We start from the raw sequence: 21,473 nt of genomic DNA, 5'->3' as shown, positions 1-21,473 counted from the left end.
GGAAGATTCACCTTCCACTGCAAGGACTTGTCTTTCATAGAATGGTTTGTGTTGGAAGATCATCTAGTTTCAGCCCCTCTGCCATAGTCAGGAACACCTTCTACTAGATCAGGTTGCTCAAGGCCCCATCCAACCTGGCCTGAGTTATCTACCACCTATCTAGGCAGCCTGTTCCAGTGTCTCACCACCCTCACAGGAACAAAGAGTTTCACCACCCACATTTTGCTTAAAGGGTGAAAAAGCTGTGGGAAATGCTGTGGTTCCTTCCTGATGTCCCATGGTTTGGAGAGCACCCTTCAGAGATTCAGTGAGAGCAGGTGGGAGTGTGAAGAATTTGGAGTGCCTGTCACTGAAAGCCCAAGGGCAGCAGACAACATAGAATCATAGAAGTGCTTTGGCTGGAAAAGACCTCTAGGACATCAAGCCCACCCATGGACCTAGAGTTTAATCCCCCTCCAGGGACTGTGACTCCACCACCTCCCTGGGAACCTATTCCAACATCTGACCAGCCCATCAGGAACCTCCGTCCTGTAAACAGGTCCCCAGAGATTTGCTACTCTTCAATCCACCACCTCTTAGCCCAACCAGGCAGCTGGACCCTCTATAACTCTTTCTCTAAAAGCTCTTTCAACATGGAAAACACAACATGTACCCAGAATGTTCCATCACAGTGATGCTGCAAGCCTTTCTCCCTCCAACCAATTATGAGGCTCGATGAGGGTGGTGAAAGTCCAGTCAGACCACAGCAGATGAAGAACTTCCTTTCATTTCATACAGTTTACATAATTTTGCCCTCCAGGACAAGCACATCACCCTTTTTATTTTTGGTGTATCATCATTTCATCACCTTTAAACTCCTGAAAGGTTCCCAACACACATATAGGTGTCCACCTTTGCCCTGACACTGAAATGAAGTACCATCAAAAGAAGAATTTGGTCTGAAGCCTTAAACAGTCAACACACTCTCTGTCAGGAAGTTATCAGATCTTCAGGCCAGCATGCACCACTCATTATTTGGGCAGATGGAGCCGTGGTGTGCCCAGACAGGCACACATTAGTGTTTCCTGTGGCCTTCTCTCACTCAGCATCAGCATGTCCTGAGGCACAAACAAGTGGCAGATAAGCACACAAGTCTGTTGATGATCATTGGCTGCCTTCTTTGCCTTTGAATGATGTGTGCTGTACAGCATCCTGCTCCTGCTGGGATGGTATCCTGGTGGGATGTGCTCCAGCCCTCACAGCTGCTCCCCATGTCCAGTTGCAGATGTCCCTGCTGTCTGCAGGGGTTGGATTAAATGACCTTTAAAGGCCCCTTTCAACCCAAACCATTCTGTGATTTTATGATGTGGGAGCTGAAGCCTGTAGGACTGGCCCTGTAGCCCTTCAGGCTTGCTAAAGCCACTGCCCTCAGAGCCAACAGCCACCAGCATCCCCACAGGACCCCACCAGATAGCCTTCCCCCTGCCCCCCTGCCCCACTCTGGTGGCAATGCTCCAGCATCTGTGAAGAGAAGCAGCAATAACCAAGATGTGGCACTGACCCCTAGTGACAAGCTCCTGAGAGAAGAGCTGTGACCGACAAAGGACATGGGGCCAAGAAGAGCAGGGATGTAGGAAGTCTTCTCATCTTGCTGAATCACATAAATGTTTAGGTTGAAAGAGACCTTTAAGATCAAGTCCAACCATTAACCCACTACAGCCAAGTCCACCATTAAACCATGTCCCTCAGTACCACACCTACACAGCTTTTCAATCCCTCCAGGGATGGGAACTCCACTATCCAGATGCAGACTGACCGTACTTGAGATGGAATTTAAGACATCAATGAGAAGCCCTTCACCTGTGCCAGGTGGAACAGTGACATTATTGGGGACAGGATGGGAAACAACTGATGTTTGCAGAGCCCAGTAGCACGAGGCCATGAAAGCCAATGGTCTCCTGGGGTGCATTAAAAGTGTGGCTAGCAGGTCAAGGGAGGTTCTCCTCCCCACCTAGTCTGGATTAGTGAGGCCACCTCTGGAGTCCTGGGTCCACTTCTGGGTTTCCAGTTAAAGAGAGACAGGGAACTACTGGAGAGAGTCCAGTGGAAGCTACAAAGATGATGGAAGCCTGGAGCATCTCTGTGAGGAGGAAAGGCTGATAGACCTGGGGATGTTGAGCCTGGAGGAGAGCAGCCACAGAGGGGATCTGAACAATGCTCAGCAAAAGCTAAAGGGCCTGTGGGGGGCAAGAGGATGTGGCCAGACTCTTTTCAGTGGTGCCCAGTGACAGGACGAGGGGCAATGGGCACAAACTGGCATCCAGGAGGTTCCATCTAACAAGACGAGAAAATTCTTTCCTGTGAAGTTTCTTGGAGCCCTGAAGGAGGCTTCCCAGAGAGGCTGTGGAGTCTCTTTCTCTGGAGAGATTCCAAACCCACCTGGACATTGTGATCCTGGGCAAGCTGCTGTGGGTGCCCCTGCTTTAGCAGGGGGGTTGGACTGGATGATCTCCAGAGGTCCCTTCCTGTCTCTGATTCTCCAAATCTGTAACAATGTCATATAGCAGAGGAATGACAGGAACTGGTGGAGGATCTGCTCATGCCCTGACCTACTTATTCCCTTGGGAATGCTCAGAGCACAGCAGGCTCCCATCCATGTGCCACACTTGATTACTTTAAATATATCTGTCTTGGCTCCAAGCCTGTCATTAAGTCCAAAAATGGTCTTCCAATTAAGGGCTTCATGGAGGACCCAGGACTGATGGTCTATTTCTGGGCATTTCAAAATACTCCCGACCACGTGGGCTGCTTGCAGGATGAGAAACAGAGACTTTAAAAGGCTCTCAACAGCTTCTTACCATCAATTTTTCCCCTTTCCAGTAACTTCAGAGCCATAAGGGGGAGGATCTGACCCTCTCAGCACATCTCTATTGTGCTGTGGAAGGGAGCAGATGTTTATCAAAGGGGAAGGGATGTTCATCATGGCATAGGTGGGATTAGACAAAAGCAGCCTCCAAACACATGGCTCTTCCCAGCCCACACCCCATGCTGACCAGCTCAGCTCCTTCAGCAAGGAGCAACAGAGTTTTTGCCGGCCCCAGGAGATGGGCATAGCCTGTAAAGCCACTTTCCCAGGCCTTCATCTTCCCATCTAGACAGGGCTGTGAAGCAGCTCCATCCCACCTCAGAAGGGTCTGTCCCCAGCACTGCCAACCTCACTTTACAGCTCCCTCTGCTCGACGCCGAAGAGCTGGCCTTGCTGCAGACCTCTTTCCCAGCACCATCCCCAGCTCAGCAGGCACCAACCTGGCTGCTGTCACTGAGAGCAGAGAAAAATTGAGGCTGCAAATAAGCCCCTGGGCTTGTAACCAAGAAAATGCCAGCGCTGAGCAAAGCCATCTCCTAACCTGCCTGCCCTTGGGATTTGCTGGCAGGATTCTAGTCCCAGCTATTCATGGCTGCTGTGATGACCTGAACTCTGGCTTCGTAATAGAATGGCTTTAACCACACACTTCTCTTACCCCTGCACCAGTACAGGTGAGGACCGTCTGGAAACCAGCTCCATGGAGAAGGACCTGGGAATCCTGGTGGACAATAAGTTCACCATGAGCCAGCAATGTGTCCTGATGGCCAAGAAGACCAATGGTCTCCTGGGGTGCATTAAAAAGTGTGGCCAGCAGGTCAAGGGATGTTCTTCTCTGCCTCTACTCTGCCCTAGGAAGGCCACATCTGGAGTACTGAGCCCAGATCTGGGCTCCCCAGTTCAAGAGAGACAGGGAACTACTGGACAGAGTCCAGTGGAAGCTCCAAAGATGCTGAGGGGCCTGGAGCATCTCTGTGAGGAGGAAAGGCTGAGAGACCTGGGGATGTTTAGCCTGGAGAAGAGAAGCCTGAGAGGGGATCTGATCAGTACTCAGCAAGAGCTAAAGAGTGGGAGGGCAAGAGGATAGGGCCAGACTCTTTCCAGTGGTGTCCTGTGACGGGACAAGGGTCAGTGAGCTCAAACTGGAACCCAGAAGGTTCTCTCTGAAGATGAGGAGAAATTTCTTTGCTGTGAGGGTGCTGGGCCTGGGAATAGGCTGCCTAGAGGGGTTGTGCAGTCTCCTTCTCTGGAGAGATTCCAAACCCACCTGAATATTGTGATCCTGTGCAACCTGCTGTGGATAACCCTGCTTTAGCAGGGGGTTGGACTGGACGATCTCCAATCCCTATCATGCAGGGATTCTGTAAGCACAAACGGGTGCCAGTTTAAGCAACCCTGGTGTGGGTGGCACACTTGCCCTTCCAGCTAACACAGTGCAGATGTCATGGCTTTTGGAGAGCAGCTTCTGCTGACACGTAGTGGTAGAGTTGCTGCTGCAACCATGGAGGGAGAGAAATGTTTTTTTCTCCTGAAATCACTCACCCCTTCCTGCCTGGGGGCCTGTGTGAGACAAACAGAAACTAGAGGGCCAGGCTGTGCTGATTTGAGTCTCGCAGCACAATTTGTGGTGTGGTTGAGCCTCTAGCATGTGGTGAGCTCGCCCCAGCTCTCTCCAGCTATGGGCTGTGCTGAGCTCCTTCCAGCAACAGATCTGCTCTCACACAAATGCAACTGCACCATGAGCCACAAACGTGATCGGTGGCCAAGAAGGACAGTGGTCCCCTGGGGTGCATTAAAAGGTCTGGCCAGAAGGTCAAGGGGGGTTCTCAACCCCATCTACTCTGCCTTTGTGGGGCCATCTCTGGACAGCAGCTGGGAGGCCCAAGGTGTGGGGTGTATGAACATATCTGTGGCATCAGAAATCACAGCCATTGCAGAACAATCAAGGCACTGCAGCAGGGAACTCACAGGGAGACTTAGGGGCTGATTTATCTTCTCTCCATGAATTTATAGCTAGAAGGACTTCTCCCCTTGGTGTAAAGGATCATGAAGAGATGGGAAAGGGAGAGGGTTTCCACCCCTGAACGTGGTCTAATGGCTGTGGTGGTTAGGTCGATGATCAGACTCAATGACCTTAGAGATCTTTTCCAACCCAAACAATTCTATGATTCTGTGATTCCAGGCCAGGTTGTCTGGCCCTGAGCAACCTGCTCTAGTTGCAGATGTCCCTGCTGAATGCAGGGGTGTTGGACTAGATGAACTTGAAAAGTCCCTTCCAACCCAACCCATTCTGTGATTCTAGGGTCCCTAACCTTTCCTTGTCCCAGGCAGGAGGATTCCCAGCTCTCAGAGCTCGCTGTGTCTCTTGCCCTGCTTCTCCCTTGCTGCCAGTCTTGGGGCTGTACCCCGCAGGTCCCTTCCAGGGGATCCAACTTTCTCTGCCTTGGTCTCCTGGGATGGCTCCTCCTGGATGGTGTTGTCCCCTCTCAGGCTTTCTGGTGGACTTTGTGATGGTGTTTCTCCATGCTGGTGGGAAGTGTGGAGGGAGGGCTCAGCTGTCTCCATCATCTGAAGGAAGTCATAAGCAGGGAGAGGTGGCTTCCAGTCTTCTTCAGACAAGGTACCTGAGAAGCAGATATAGCCCCATGTTAATGTTAATTATGCAGCCCCACTGCAGGGTCATTTCCCTTGCGAAAGAATTAAGGCTTTTTTCTGCCCTTCCAGTGCATGCAAAGATCTTTCCTTAAAGATCACCTTCTTTCCTCTCAAACTAACCACCACCCAAATTAAACTACCCAGGATTCCACGAGCATTTACTGGAGCTGGACAAGGCTGTGTGGATCCCTTTGTCTTCAGACATCCCCACTCTGAAGGTCACACTCCCCTCTGTCCACCAGTGGGTGGATGTTTCACTGGTGTCCCAAATGACTGTGCTAATGACAATGCACTGCTGAGATGCTGTAAGGAGTGAGGGGAGGAGGAAGCGGTCCCGTTTCCTGAAGAGGCTCTTTAATTCCTCCTTTTAAGACTGATCACAGAATTTGTCTCACTTCAAAACATGAGGAAGGAGGTTGTGATGGCTGGCACAGACTTTGGCCGTGCTCAACCACCAGCTCATCCCTCTGACACCCTTGAAAACTAAGGTCTTTACCTAGAGACCTACATGCCAGCCAGATGCCTTCAGCAGTGGTGGCAGAAAGAGGTGTGGAAGGACGACAGTCTCAGAGGGTTCTCCCAGTGAGTACTGTGTCAGAAATGGTGTCTTCAGCTCTGGTGAGAGCCTACACATCCCACCTCACCATGCTTTTGGAAACACTTGCTTTGAAAGGCTTTTTAAGATTCAGAGGGATCAAGTGGTGTCACCTCACAGCCTTTCCAGAGCCTGGATGAGGCTGACAACCATCGATTCCCAAGATTCCTGTAGCATCCCATGGCTAAGATGGATAACATACATAACACACAGGGAAGGAACATCTGTGCACCCTTTCCCCAAAGCTGCAACAGCTGATGAAGGCAGAAGGGATGCCACGAAAAATGTCATGGTACAAGCCAACCCTTTATGTCTCAAAGGTCACAGCAGAGCACCAGCTTTGTTATCCTCTCCCATCCAAGGAAATGCTGGAAGGTGCCTAAAGAGAAGCTTTTCCTCATGCTAACAGCTGGGAGGCTGGAGATGTTTGATGTGCAAGCTGTGCTCCAGAAGATCCAGAGAACACAGCCAGCTTTGGGGATTATCAGGAGAAAAGATGTTGATACAGAACTATTCAACATTTGGCTCTGAACATCAAACAGCCCCAAAGCAATCTCAGGAGCATGGTTATTCTCTTCTGGCTGGACTATTTGTACTTCTCCAGCTCAAACTTGCAGAGCTACTTTTTCCATCATTAAATTCCAGGGCAGACAATTTATTGCACATTGCATCTTCTCATAAACAGAGCAGAGCTAGCAGTGTGTGCTTAGGAACATTACAAACCCACATCCACTTACTGCTGGGAATCTCCAGTCCTGCTTTTAGCTTCTCCAGCCAAGACAAGATGTTCATTTCAGTGATGGGATGCTCTGGTGGGAACTTGAATACCTGACCCCCAACATGAAGGTTGACCCAGATGAGGACAGGCAGGGAAGGCATGGTGGCAAAGTATGCCTTCAGGATCCCATGTCCCACTGGAGTTTTCTTCCTGTGGGGAAGAGCAGATTCAATTTGTTCACCAACAGTTTGGCAGCACAACAGGACCGAGAGCCAAGCAAACACCAAAGCCCTGGGGCTGCATCCAGCAAAGCACATGGTTTGGTCTATGGCACAGCTGTAGAAGCTCACCACATCATTTATAAGCTCAATCATTACTTATAAGCTCATCCCATCACTACAAGAAGGACACTGAGATGCTGGAGCATGTCCAAAGAAGGGCAACTGAAGCTAGTGAGGAGTCTAGAGAACAAGTCCTATGAAGAGCAGCTGAGGGAACTGGGGTTGTTCAGCCTGGAGAAAGAGAGGCTGAGAGGAGACCTTCTGGCTCTCCATAATTCCCTGAAAGGAGGCTGAAGCCTCCTCACAAGGAACAAGTGATAGGACAAGAGGAAATGGCCTCAAGTTGCACCAAGGGAGGTTCAGGTTGGACATTAGGGACAATTTCTTTCCCAAAAGGGTTGGCAAGCCCTGAAACAGGCTGGCCAGGGCAGTGGTGGAGTCCCCATCCCTGAAGGGGTTTCAGTGTTGCCGAGGGATGTGGTTTAGAGATGGGCCTGGCAGCTGCGGGTTAATGGTCGGACTCCATGACCTTAAAGTTCTCCTCCAACCAAAATGATTCTATGACTCAGTGCCCTAAGCAAGGCTTTAGGGTCCAATGGAGAGGGAGTGGACAACAGATTAGATATGTAAAGAGATCCTTGAGCAGAAGGAGCTGGGGCACAATTAGTAGGAGGGCGTGAAATGTTCTTCAGGAGAAGAACAGGAGACAAAGGAGTGGGACAGGTCCTGCAGCTCCTCATGGTTAGCCCCTCCTTGAAGGGAGCACTACCAGCTCACTCCAGCTCCGTGGCTGTACCAAGTCCACAGGGGATGATCAGGCAGGTGCTGGTGCAGAGGGCTGTGCTCAGGTGGTCCAGCCCTTGGGCAGCTGCTGAGTACTTCCCCATAACCTGAGGAGCTAGGAGGGCAACTTCCCCAAGTGATATGGAGAGAATCAAGAGAGGACATTGAGATGGAGGAACAGCAAGCCCATGAAGATGTGGGGTCTTTCCAGCACTGTTTTCAGGCTGAGAGTGATGCTCAAGATCCAAGCTGGCTCTCACAATGAGAATGAGGTCCTCTTTATAGGACTATGCTACTCGCTGCCCAGGACAGTGGTGGAGTCTCCATCCCTGGAGGCATGTGTATATGTGCTGCTGAGGGACATGGTTTAGTGGTGGACTTGGCAAAGCTGGGTTAATGTGGATGTGATGACCTTAAGGGTCTTTTCCAACCAAAATCATTCTGTGATTCTTTCTGAGCCATATTCTGGTCTCTTTTGTGACAAGACTCTTTGCTCTGCCAAAGGTCAGCTCTTTCCTTCTGGGGAAAGGAGAGCACAGGCTGATGTGTAGGTGGGGAAGTTTCAGGGGCTCTTGTTCCTGGCAAACAGATTGTCTTCTCTTTGAGAACATGTGCACTCCCTCTTAGCTCAACTTCAGCCTACGCTGCATGGCACTTCCCAGACTTCAAAGCATGTTATGATTAAATCAGGGAGGTTTCTCTGGGCTTGGACAAAACAAACAGAGGCCAAAAATTGAAAACACAACTTGGGAGGAGTTAAAGCAAAAATCCCTTTTTCTACAACTTCCCATTTCTTAGCTCCTGGATTTGTTTCTTGACTATTTTTCAAGTCTGCCTTAGAGGTCCAGTTCTGGTATCCCCATCACAAGAAGGACATAGAACTGTTGGAGGGAGTTCAGAGGAGGGCCACAAAGAAGATCCAGGGGCTGGAGCATGAGGACAGACTGAGGGAGCCTAGAGAAGACTCCAAGGGAACCTCCCTTCCAATACCTGAAGGGAGCCTACCGGAAATCTGTAGAGGGACTTTCCATAAAGGTTGTCTAGCAACAGGACAAGAGGGGGTTGATTTTAACCTGAGGGAGAGTAGGTTTTGACCAGATCTTAGGAAATGTTCTTCAGTACAACAGAGAGGTTGTGGATGCCCCCTCCCTGGAGGTATTTAAGGCCAGACTGCATGAAGCCTTGAGCAATCAAGTCTACTTGAGAGGTATCCAGGCCCATGGCAGGGAGGTTGGAGTAGATGATCTTTATGTAAGCCATTCTATGATTCTATCACTGATTCTTCTGGCTGCTCAGAACATTCTTCCAGACAACAATCAGTAATTTTCCTGCTGAAAAAAAAATCACCCCATGACACTTCCAGGAGGGCAAATTTTTCTCCCACATGTGGCAAAAGAAAAAATAACATCAAAGGCAGGGTCAAGCCACCATTTTATATCTTTGAGAACATTTTACTCTACTGATAAATCTTTCTGCCATTAATTAAGCATTTCCTAATTTCACTTTGCTGTGCAGTTTTGCAGCTGCCCAGAAAACACTCTGAATCACAGCTAAATGATTTGACCTCTCAACTCATGATGACTCCAGAGCAAATAGTCCCATTACCAGCTAGACGGTAATTGCAGAAGCAGGTTTTTTTTCTTACCCTGAAACGCTAAGAGCCAGATAATGGAAAGAAGAAAAAGAGGTTTTCACACACTCACAAGCTCAACCAGCAAGCCACAAATGCTTGCTGGGCTCTTCCTTTTGCCAACTTCAGCATTTCCTCACTTTCCATGTGATCGATGCCACCGTCGCTGAACAGGATGAGGAAAGGCTTTCTGAGTTGCAAGAGGTGGGGTAGATTCTGCACGGTGATTTCTGGCTGCAGAACAGCAAAGCAAGAAGTTGGGGTTTGCGGGAGGAGAAAGCAGGATGTAATTTGGCTTTCTGTCCTTACATGAGGAGTTCAGAGGCTATGCAAGGCTGTAGGGTCCACATGGAATGCAAGCATGCCAAAAACAATGTGTGAGTGCTGGGAACTTGGTGCATGCTGGAGATGTCTACGCCCAACCATGTCCTGGGCTGATCCCCAGCAGCATGGGCAGCAGGTGGAGGAAGTGGATTCTGCCCCTCTGCTGCACTCTGCTGAGATCCCCCCTGCAGTGCTGGGGCCAGCTCTGGAGTCCTCAGCACAGCCAAGACATGGACCTGTTGGAGCAGGGCCAGAGGAGGCCACAGCAATGATGGAAGGGCTGGAAACCCTCTGCTGCAAGGACAGGCTGCAGAGTTGAGGTTGTTCAGTCTGGAGAAGAGAAGGTTCCAGGGAGACCTCCTGGTGGCCCTTCAGTGCTTAAAGGGGCTGTTCAGAAAGCTGGAGACAGACTTTTGAGGAGGGCCTTTTGTGACAGGGCAAAGGGTGATGGGGTTAAACTAAAAGAGGGAGATTCAGACTAGAGAAAAGAAAGAAATTTTTGATGGTGAAGGTGTTGAGACCCTGTCCCAGGTTGCCCAGAGAGGTGGTAGATGCCCCCTCCCTGAACTATTCCAGGGCTTTATTCCTGCTCTTGTTGCAGATGTCCCTGCTGACTGCAGTGGGGCTTGGACCTAATGACATTTAAAGGTCCCTTCCAACCCAAACCATTCTATGAATCTTGCACATGGTAAACCAAGTCTGGAGGAGCACTTGTGTGCTCTGAGATGAAGGGGTGTGAGCTGGGAAGGCAGAAGCACAGCTAGCTCAGACTGGCTCAGCCCAGCCCCACATCTTACTGCTCTGCCCAGGCTCTGACAGCCATGTGCAAGAAGCAGGGGGCAGACCCTGCAAGAAGCCAAGCCACCACAGCAGCAATGAGCACAAGCCAGGCAGAAGCCACGGACTCCCAGGGTCTCCTCCCGTGAGACCACACAATGAAGAGCAGATTTCTGTCCAGACTGCCTGATCCAAGCCATAAAAATTTAAAGCCAAGAGTAACTCAGCATGAGAAAAATAACAAGTAAACATCTTCACTCTGCGCAGCTCCTCGCTACCATCAGTGCTTCTGCAAACAAACACAGTGGGAAAAAAGGACTTTTTTTACTTACAAAAGCACCCAGCAATTCATATCTGATCATCTGCACCATCTCCTGTGTGTTCTCTTTGGCCAAAGCGATGCTCTCCACGCTCTGACCTCCGCTCCTGGCAAGGAGGATGGCGGGTGGGGACACTGCGTACTTACTGGATCTGGGAAAGAGAGGTAGTAGCCAGGACTGGTCAAGAGACTTGACACAGCCCAAGTTTGCTGCTTCCAGAGCTGGTAGCTCCATGGTGAAAAAGTGAGGACCAGGATGTGGTGGCACCTGCAAAAGGAAAAGGTCAGGCTCCCCATCACCAACCCTGCAGCCCCTGCACAGTCCTGGTTTGGTGGGAAAAGATGGTTCCCTCGGCCCCTTCTGAAACAGGCATGTACCCAGCTTGCACCAGACACTAAATATATACCCACACACCCAGACAGCTCTTCTCCACTGAGACATCAGCAGCTAAATAATGGGAAAAGACCCAAACACCAACCATCCAAACTATTTCATTCTCACACCTAACATTAGGTGGAACAAAGCCATCCAGTGCTTTCTTCTTGGCGCAAATACCCACGCAGACCTTTTCTCTGCCTCCCATGGCAAACGGAGTGTTGGACTCCATCTGAGGGACACCAACCTACACAAAATAAGCTCCAAGAGATCTGATATTTGGCTTGGTGAACATGGACAATTCCAGTGAAGTCCAGCCCTGTGTTAGAGCAGCACACACAGCCTGCACATGCATATTTTTGGTGGAGGAACCATCCCACCTTCTGTTCCCCAGTGCTCCTCTGTTTAAGCATCATAGAATGGTTTGGGTTGGAAGGCACCTTAAAGATCATCTCTTTCCAACCCCACTACCATGGGCAGGGACACCTTCCACCAGGCCAGGTTGCTCAAGGCCTCATCCAACCTGGACTTGAACAATTCTACAGATGGGGCATCCACACCTTCTCTGGGCAACCTGTTCCAGTGTCTCCCCACCCTCATGGTGAAGAATTTCTTCCTAACATCTAATTTAAATCTCTCCTCTTCCAGTCTGAAGCCTTGTCTTATTTCTACATGCCCTTGTAAAAAGTCCATCCCTGTCTTTCCTGTAGGCCCCCTTTAAGTACTGGAGTTCAAGGGTATTTAAAGAAAAGCTGAGAAGGTGGAAAGACCAAAAATAGGAGAAGTATGAGCAATGGAAGGGCAGGGGGTACACCAAGACAAGAGAGCAATTTTCTGGAAGCCTGAGGAACTTCAGCCCTAAAGGTTCCAGATGTCAGTGGCCAGAGGAAGGGTGTGAGAAAGTCAGCTGCCTCACCACTTTTTTGAGAGGGGTGGTGGTGTCTGTAGTTTATTTTTCAAGGGCTGCTGGTAATTTTTCAAAGGCTGTGACACCAAGACTGCTGGGGAAGTGAGCAAGGTGCATCCACATTTTGAGGTGGGGAGGTGGACAGCCTTTGATTTTCTTCTCAAAAGCAATCTGGTCCATCTTTTTTGTTCTCCATATGAGAAAGAATGAACATGGACTCAGCCTATGGCAAAGACAGCTCCTAGAAAAATCATGTTGCAATCACTTGTACTTCCCTCCACGGTTTGCCCAGGCAAATTCAGTTCTGAACGAGATAGAGCTTTGTTCACATGGGCTTTAAACATTTCAGAGTTTGGTGGTTTAGGTCACCACTGACAAAGCAAGCAGAGAGAACCACAGTTCAGCTCATATGTAGACCTTTCACAGCACTTAACTGCCTGGAAATAACACACCCACTGCCTATGTCTAAGGGACACCCCAGATCTGCACAGATGTCTTCATAAAAAGAGTAATGAATGACCACAGACTTTCCCTGAGGCCTTCAAATGTTGTGAACCTGTGGCTAAAGCATTCTTGGATTTATCTGAGCCATTTCAGTATCCTCTGCTTTATTTTCATTTATCTTCATAAACCCAGCCCTGAGCTCAGCTTTCCCCTTTCTGCCCACATTCCTGAGTGACACCAGTCAAGGAAGTTGAGTTTTGTACTTCTGGTCATGCCTGGGAATCCTCTGATTTGTTAGGAAGGTCCTTAACTTGCTGTTGTTGTTCAAACTAACCTGCATTTCTCATTGGTTAAGAATGGTAAAACCCTAGAAAATGTTTAAATTCAGAGATTTTTAACTTCTCAAACTTTCACAGCTCTGGAAAAGACTTCTCACAGCAGGTAAGGATTCTTGCTCCTTATGGCTAAACACATCAACTTAGACACTGATTTTCTCCTTGCTCCTCCGCTTCCCCATCCCCCCAAAAATGTAAGATTCAGAGATCAAAGACTTACCAGCAAGGATGCATTTAAGACATTTGCTCTATTTTAGGCAAATCAATGGATAAGAAGCACAAATACCAGAGAAGCACCCAAAAATGGGGTCATGCAAGGCAGCAGAAGAATAGAAGCCTACAAAAATTACATGAGCTATAGCTTTAAGTTCTTAAAGTCCTCAGGTTCTTAAATCTTTCCTTAATCAGTCTTGAAAACCCACAAAACACCAAATGCTTGAAGGATCTTCACATGTGCCCAGTTAGTAGAGTTATAAGGAGCAAGGCAATGTTTCTTCACAGAAGGGGTTGCCAGGCATTGGAACAGGTTGCCCAGAGAGGTGGTGGAGTCACCATCCCTGGATGTGGTGCTGAGGGACATGGTTTAGTCATAGTAGGTTAGTAGTAGTGGTGGTATTGTGAGTTCTAGGTGAGTGTTTGGACTTGATGATCTCAAAGGTCTCTTCCAACATTTCTATGATTCTCTGACTGTGAGGATGCTGAGACACTGGAGCACATTGGCCAGAGAAGTTGCAGATGCCCCAGTTCAAGGCCAGACTGGACAGGGCTTTGAGCAAACTGATCTAGTTGAAGATGTCCCAGTTGACTGCCCATGGCAGTGGGGTTCAAACTAGGTATCTTCAAGGTTTTTTCCAACCCAAACCATTCTATGATTCTATAATTAGGGGAATGGAACATTTATCTTGTGAGGAAAGGCTGAGGGGAGATCTTATTAATGTTTGCAAATATCTAAGTGTATCAGGCAGATGGGGCCAGAGTCTTCTCAGTGGTCCCCAGTGACAGGACAAGAGGCAATGGGCATAAACACGAATATAGGAAGTTCCATCTAAACATCTCTGAAGAGATTCTAAATCTGTTAGGACGTTGTGATCCTGGGCAACATGCTGTGGATGACCCTGCTTCAGCAGGAGGGTTGGACTTAAGATGATCTCCAGAGGTCCCTTCCAACCCCCACCATGCTGTGATTCTGTGATTCATATGATCAGCAGCCTTTGATAAGGAGGTTTCTTAACCACTGCCAGAAACTCAATGAATTCCCCATCTAATAGCTGGAGTCTGCCCTGAAATCACTTCTCATCTTACTGGACCCAGTGCATTGTTGCTGATGACAGATTTCTGTTTGTCCAGCAACTGGGTAATCTGAGATGTTCATTTGAATCAAAACCATCTGCAAACAAAAGCTTGGCAGCAATCTGTGGCATCTGAGTGTTTCAGAAATAAATAATGGCTTCATTCAAAGCCTTTCTTCCTGAACGCTTCTGTTTCTTTGCATTAGTGACCAACCAAGCAGGTGCCTGCTGAGCAAACAGTTCTGCTGACAACCTTATTTGTGCATCCTGAACACCACCTTCTTTAGGAAGAGGGGACTTGGCATTCAGCAACCCAGGAGCCATAAGCAGTTCCTCCTTGAGGGCTGTGCAGAAGAATAGCTTTTCTTTGCTCAAGAAGGGAAGTGAGCCTGGCTCTTGCATCAGGAATTCCTGTAAGTGTTTACTTTTGACTTACAGTTGAGAAGATGACCAGCTACAGTAGCTTCACCCACAAATCACAGCCAAAATCCAAACTTGGCAGAACCAGTACCAACATAAACTGTATTAACTACCCCAACTAAGCTGTATCGTGCTGCAGACCGTGCAGGAGCAGCAGGATGGAGGTGTGCTCTGGCATGTGTCACTGCTGAGGGAACACAGGCTGCTTCTGCTGGTACCTTGTTTTCTAAGCTTACCACGCTCTCTATCTTTTTTCCTTCTATTAGCTGCTAAGCTCTAAGTGGGGAGAAAAGTCTTTTAGCTTGGTAGGGGTCAGGTTTTTCACCCTGATGCTGCTAGTTGTGACTTCCGTACCAGTGGTCTCCCACCCCAGCACTGACCAAGTCTGGCACTGCCTCACTTCTACGACCCATCCATGGCTGGTGCTTTGAATCATAGAATCACTAAGGTTGGAAAAGACCTCTAAGATCATCAAGTCCGAAGTCCAACCACAACTGGGATAAAGGAGATGTGCTACCACGAGATTTTTATTCTCCATACATAATACAAAAGTCACAGAATGTTCTGGGTGGGAAGACACCTTTAAAGGTCATCTAGTCCAACGCCCCTGCAGTCACAGCAGGGACATCTGCAACTAGAGCAGGTTGCACAGAGCCCAAAAGAATAACTTGGAATGATTATAGGGATGGGCATCCACCACCTCTCTGGGAAACCTGGACAGGGTATCACCACCTTCAGCATCAAAAATTTCTTCCTTCTCTCCAGTCTGAATCTCCCTCTTTTAGTTTAAGCCATTACTCCTTGTCCTGTCACCACAGAGCCTGCTCAAAAGTCAATCCCCAGCTTTCTGATTGGCCCCTTTGGGCACTGAAAGACCATCAGGAGATCTCCCTGGAGCCTTCTCTTCTCCAGGCTAAATAACCCCAACTCTCTCAGCCTGGCCTCACAGCAGAGGGCTTCCAGCCCTTGGATCACTGTCGTGGCCTCCATATCTCAGCAGACACTATAGAGGTGTCACCTCTCTAAGGAACTAGTGAAGATAATTGACTGTTGCATTACTGGTCGTTAAACCCACACCTAGAAAACAGGCCAAGGACCTTCTGGGATTTTGAACCCTGCCTTAATAACTAATTCCTGATGGAAATGAGATGTGAGGACAAGCTGAAGGTTCACCCTGGATCTAGCCGCATGTACAGGCACTGAAACATCTCCCACAGTCTAGCCCAAAGCAATGTGCCCATTTCTGGAGTGAGTCATAATGACAGGGTTAAGTGCATGGACTGATGCATGCTCAGATGCCATTAGATCCAGTTTGGGGACACAAAAGAACTCACCAAAAAAGCCTTGACTTTGCCTTTACCATGGGTGCAGGAGGATGGCTACTATATTTTTCCAACAATCTTCCTCCATTATCATGGAACCATTTAGGTTGGAAAAGACCTTTAAGATCATTGAATCCAACCATTAACTCATCACTGCCAAGGCAGGGGATCCACCTCTCCAAAAGTCTGGACATGGTGGTGAACATCTTGCTCTTGCCAAGGGGAGGAAAATGGGTGGGCACATCTTTCCAGAAGAAAAGATCCACAGTAAGATTAACTACTAAAAAGATGAAATTAGGTTGTTTCCCATCTTTGGCAGTTGAAAACATCTCACAGCCAGATGTGAGTGCTGAAGCTGGATGAGACCAAAGTGGTTTAACACCTTTCCCAGTGCTGCAGGAAGGCCATCTGCTCCACACCAAGGTAGCTCCATGGAAAAAGACAGCAGATGTTTCAGGGCTTTCAAAAGAAAGCCTGCAAGTAGTCAGAAGCAGCTTCTCTTTTGGCTGCTCTTGGCCAACTGGAGGCAACAATCAGAGAAAGACTCCTATTTATAGCCCTGGCTTTGCAGCAATCCCCTTGTGCTACCCTTCTCCATCCCCATCTCAGCAGGGACTTTCCCAGCATCAGGACAGGGAAGAGGAGGCAAGAAGGTGAAGGGACTGTGGAAAGAGGAAGACCAGTAATAATTCATCACTTCCTGATAGAAAGAAAAGGGTAAAAGTGTTTTTTCTTCCTCATACACTGATCCTAGCCAGAGGGCATCATTTTTCCAGCCTGGTTTTTTACCTTCATAAAAAGCTTGGACCTTTTTGTATGAGGAACCCAAAGGATGGGAGGAGGACTGAAAATACCCAGAGTGAACTTCAACAGCAGGAAAGAAATTCTTTGCAGTAAGGGTGGAGAGACACTGAACAGGTTGCCCAAGGAAGTTATGGATGCCCCCTCCCTGGAGGTGTTCAAGGCCAGGTTGGATAAGACTTTGGGCAACCTGGTCTAGTGGAAGGTGTCCCTGCCCATGGCAGGGGCATTTGAAACCCCTTCCAACCCAACCCAATCTATGAATCTGTGAAAGAGATGACTGTTCATTTCAGCAGGGCTAAATGAGTTGCCTGTAGACAGGTTGTACAGCAGTGGTAGAACTAGGCCTACATCTCCCTTTGGCTTGAGTCCTGCCTGGAGTAAGATGCTTGTAGTTCCTCAGAGCTGCTGCTACACCCTCAGCATGGCCAGTGAAGCTTCCCCTAGGCATTTGATACACAGATCAGCCTGAATTCTCATGAAAGAGCAAGAGAAACAACTCACAAAGCCAAGGCATCATCTTCGAAATACATCCCCATCGTTACGTGGCCACTTAAGATGCTTCCTGCCTCTTCAAAAGCTTCCTTGGCTGTAAGGGAAAAAAAAAAGAAAGAAAAAAAGAGGTAAAAATAAACAGTAGAAAGAGAAGCATCAGCTTCCTCCTGGAAACCACTGTGAGCACACACAACACCCTCCTACAGTGAACTGTCAGCTGAGAACAGAGGTACCAGGAGAAGCTCATGAGAGCTGGATGCGTCTCCTGGCCACAGGGAGAAGGAGTTGGCAGCAGCCAAGAGGATCAGAAGTAAAGTTCCTATTATGAGAACTGCAGCTGCTCTTTAGCCACCAGCATGGAGCTTCCAGGAGGGGCATGACAAAGGCACTGATGGAAAAGGAAATGTCTTTAAGGACTTAAGAGTCCGTAAGTGTACTTAGAAAGAGGAGAGCAAATCTAAGTCTAAAGAGAAACCTCGTAAATCCCAGTGACCTTTTGGAAATGATTGATGATGACTTATGTGGAGTAGTGCTAAGTGGCCAGTAGATAAACCAGCCTCTCCCCCAAGTGCCTCTGGGTTTTAACTAGCTTCTCAGAGCAGGCAGGGTCTGAGGAGCATCCAGCTAGAACAGCAAAGGTCAAAAACCTACATGCATTGCAGACCCAGTGCTCCACAACTTTGTACAGCTGCAAAGAGAGGGCAGCACCTCCATCAGCACAGCTCAGCTCCAGCCCCAAACCTGCAAGTGTTCAAGACCAGGTTGGATGAGGCCTTGAGCAACCTGGTCTAGTGGAAGGTGTCCCTGCCCACGGCAGGGGGGGGGTCAGAATTAAATGATCATTAAGGTCCCTTCCAACCCAAACCTTTCTATGATTCTATGAAATCCACATGCAGCAGCTGCTGGGGTCCACCACTCACCTTACAGAGATGGTCACCTTGTGGAGATGGTCACCTTATGGAAATGACAAGGTCAGGTAGAGAGGATAGGGAGGAAAGGACTAGGCTGGGGATCTCTTGAATCTACCCATGCTGACAGATTGAGAGCAAAGCCCCCAAATGAACCTGATTGCAGAAGTAGTTTATGACATGATGAAACACTCTCAGTTTGAGGCAGCTGGATCCTTGGGAGGAACAAGCTTTGTGAGAACATGCAAGCCATAGTGCATGAGCTTGTAGAATACAGTTAGAGATCAGAGATCAAAATGACTGCTGCCAAAGGTAGGGTGATAACAGGGCACATTTCAACACCACCACCCCTCCTCCTTTGTATTGAGCAACTGAAAGAAACCAAAAAAGGCACTTCTCACAATGCAGGAGGCTTCACTTGAATTTAAGGAGAAACTCCTTTACTTTGAGGGTGCCAGAGCACTGGAACAGGCTGCCCAGAGAGCTTGTGGAGTCTCCCCGTCTGGAGACTTTCAAAACCTGCCTGGATGCCTTCCTGTGCGACCTGCCCTAGGTGATCCTGCTTTGGCAGTGGGGTTGGACTAGATGACCTCCAGAGGTCCCTTCCAACCCCTACCATGCTATGATTCTATGGCTTAAGGAGAGTGAGAAACCACACTTCTTGGTGAAGTCAGGTTCTTCAAAGAATTAAGGTTTCATCTCAGATACAGCCATGATATATGTTGCTTAAGAACTTTAGTAAGATCTCATCCAGATACTATTCAGTGTTCCTCATAACATTCACCAACATATCACAACTGACCAACCCAAGCTCTTGGGACCAGTGACTCAGACCTCAATAGTCTGAGGCTGGCTCATAGTTGGTCACTTTGTGGTTCTTTGCCTCCTTTTTTTTCAGCTAAACTCAAAGCAGATTTTCCCCACCACATGGACCAGAAACTTTCCTTTATGCTATTTTCCTTTACAAATGGAAGTGTAGATCATGGAGGGCTCAGACACTGAAGAGAACACCACACAGACAACCAAAGGGGTGACAAAGTTTGGCCTGTTTATCTTGTGCTACAGAGAAACCACCACTGGATGACGTTGGCTTCCAGCTTCTTGGTCTTCTTGGTCTTAATCAACACTGAGAGAAAAGCAATGCACTGGACCAGCTGAAAAGGACCACTCAGATCTTCACCAGCAAACCATTTGTGAACTTGTCTGTGTCCTAGCTACTGGAGAAGATCAGAAATTCCCTCCTACATCAGGACAACCTTCAGCAGAGTACAGGCTTACTCCTTTCATCAGCATCATCCCTGATGAGATCTTTCCTCCTATCAAAAAATTTCCATGATTTAGGGATTGTGTCAGACTCATTTACCTTCCATGAGAGCTGCCATGGATCACACATGCCCAGCTTCACTGCTGGATTTGGGAACAAGAAGGAAAAAATCATCAGATAAAAAGGTCTGTGGCTCCTGTCATTTTTGGAGCAGGATTTGAGCATCACCCCTTATCCTTCTAGCAGAAGGCTAGAAACCACAGTCTCCAGCAGCAGCAGAGCTCTGCAGAGCACAAGGGTATTTTTAAACATTTGCTGCACAGTCTTACTTCCAAGCATGCTTCCAGTTTTTCTCCTGTCAGTTCTCCATGTTTCCAGGAAAATGATTGGTCACTGTCCTTGTGATACTGTTTAGAAATTTTAATTATGATTTTTCTGCTGAGCCTTTTTTAACTCAGACCCACTACAGGGTTTATGGAATGACAGAATCACAGAATGGTTTGGGTTGGAAGGTACCTTTAAAGGTCACCTAGTGCAACCTCCCTGCAGTCAGCAGGGACATCTGCAACGAGAATAGGTTGCCCGCAGCCCAGAAAGAACATGACCTGGAACGGTTCCAGAGATGGAGCATCTACCACCCCCCTGGGCAACTTGGGCCAGTGTCTCATCATCCTCAGCATCAAAAATTTCTTTCTTCTCTCCAGTCTGAATCTCCCTCTTTCAGTTTAAAACCATCACCCCTTGTTCTTATGGTGAACAATGGGATGGTTGGAGGGGTTCATGGAAGGAACCTGCTGGGGTCTGGAAGGATGTCTGTCCTCAGACTCATTCCTGTCTAGAAGCTATTGCTTGCCTTCTGTGCAAACGAGAGTTTTGGGGATTTCCTGACAAGAAAGCCTGGAGGCCACACAGAGTTTGCAGGCTGGAATGGCATCTGCAGTCTGGGGTGGCTCAGCCACAGATGCCAAGGAAGATGAAATCTGTGATGCTTTCACCACCTGTGACCTGTGGGCTGTTCTAACGTCATGCAGAATGGCCTGAGGGAGCAGAAAACTGGAGCCAGCTCTTCTGGCACCAAACCCAGGCCAGAGTCAGGGCAACCACACTGCTGCTCTTATCAGCCTGCAGACTTAGGTGGAATTTCCAGTGATTTTCTTGTGGCAACAATTCCTGCTCCAACCTGAACCAACATGCTGTGTCATGGCCAAGAAGGTCAACAGCCTCTTCGGGTCCATTAAGAACAGGGTGGCCAAAGGGTCGTAAAGCCCTGGAACAGGCTGCCCAGGGAAGTGGAGTCACTGTCCCTGGAAGGATTTAGAAGCTGTGTAGATGTGTGCTGAGGGACATGGATTAGTGGTGACCTAGCAGTCCTGAGTTAATGGTTGGACTTCATGACCTTAAAGGTCTATTCCAAGCAAAACCATTCTGTGAGTCTATATAAATAGCACACTAACCTTCACTTGTGGCTGTGCTAAACACTCCTAGAATGGAAGTATGGTGATAGGATGACAGCTCAGAGGGAAATTCTCCTCTTAAATATCTTTCTGCTTCATCAGTCGTGACCAGCTTCAACGGACAGGAAACTTGGCTCCTATGGAAAAGCAGAGAAACAAAATGGGCTGTCACCTCCTTCACTTTTGATACCAAGAGACAAAAGTGCAACATCAGTCTAACAATGTCCCAACCCAATGTCACGACCATTATGTCCCACTAGAGACAAAAATCAGTTTCCTGGTAAGGAAGGACAACACATAGTCATAGAAAGGTACTAGAGCTGGTGACTACAGAATCACAGGAAGAGTTGGTAGGGATCTCTGGGGATTATCCAGTCCAATCCCCCTCCTACAGCAGAGGCACCCACAGCAGGTTGCACAGCATCACAATGTTCAAGTGAGTTTGGACTTCTTCAGAGAAGGAGACTCCACAACAAAGCAAAGAAGTTGTTCCTCATGTTCAGATGGAATCTCCTGGGTTCCAATTTGTTCTCA

General features: G+C 48.3%; 1 protein-coding gene across 1 annotated transcript in view; it reads right to left on the bottom strand.

The window, feature by feature from the left end:
• Positions 1–5,188: 5,188 nt before the first annotated feature.
• The window catches only part of TXNDC16 (thioredoxin domain containing 16), a 42,583-nt gene continuing 26,298 nt past the window's right edge, over positions 5,189–21,473 (bottom strand). The window contains exons 14-19 of the mRNA XM_054400424.1: positions 20,940–21,076; positions 17,323–17,407; positions 10,938–11,076; positions 9,578–9,738; positions 6,830–7,020; positions 5,189–5,466 (exon numbers count right to left, since the gene is read on the bottom strand). Coding sequence (XP_054256399.1) covers positions 5,189–5,466; positions 6,830–7,020; positions 9,578–9,738; positions 10,938–11,076; positions 17,323–17,407; positions 20,940–21,076 — 991 coding nt within the window. The remainder of the gene's footprint in view (positions 5,467–6,829; positions 7,021–9,577; positions 9,739–10,937; positions 11,077–17,322; positions 17,408–20,939; positions 21,077–21,473) is intronic.

This window comes from Indicator indicator, chromosome 4 (assembly GCF_027791375.1).
Source record: "Indicator indicator isolate 239-I01 chromosome 4, UM_Iind_1.1, whole genome shotgun sequence".
Classification (NCBI taxonomy): domain Eukaryota; kingdom Metazoa; phylum Chordata; class Aves; order Piciformes; family Indicatoridae; genus Indicator; species Indicator indicator.
The sequence above is the reverse complement of the archived record's forward strand: the minus strand, read 5'-3'. Positions and strand labels throughout refer to the sequence as shown.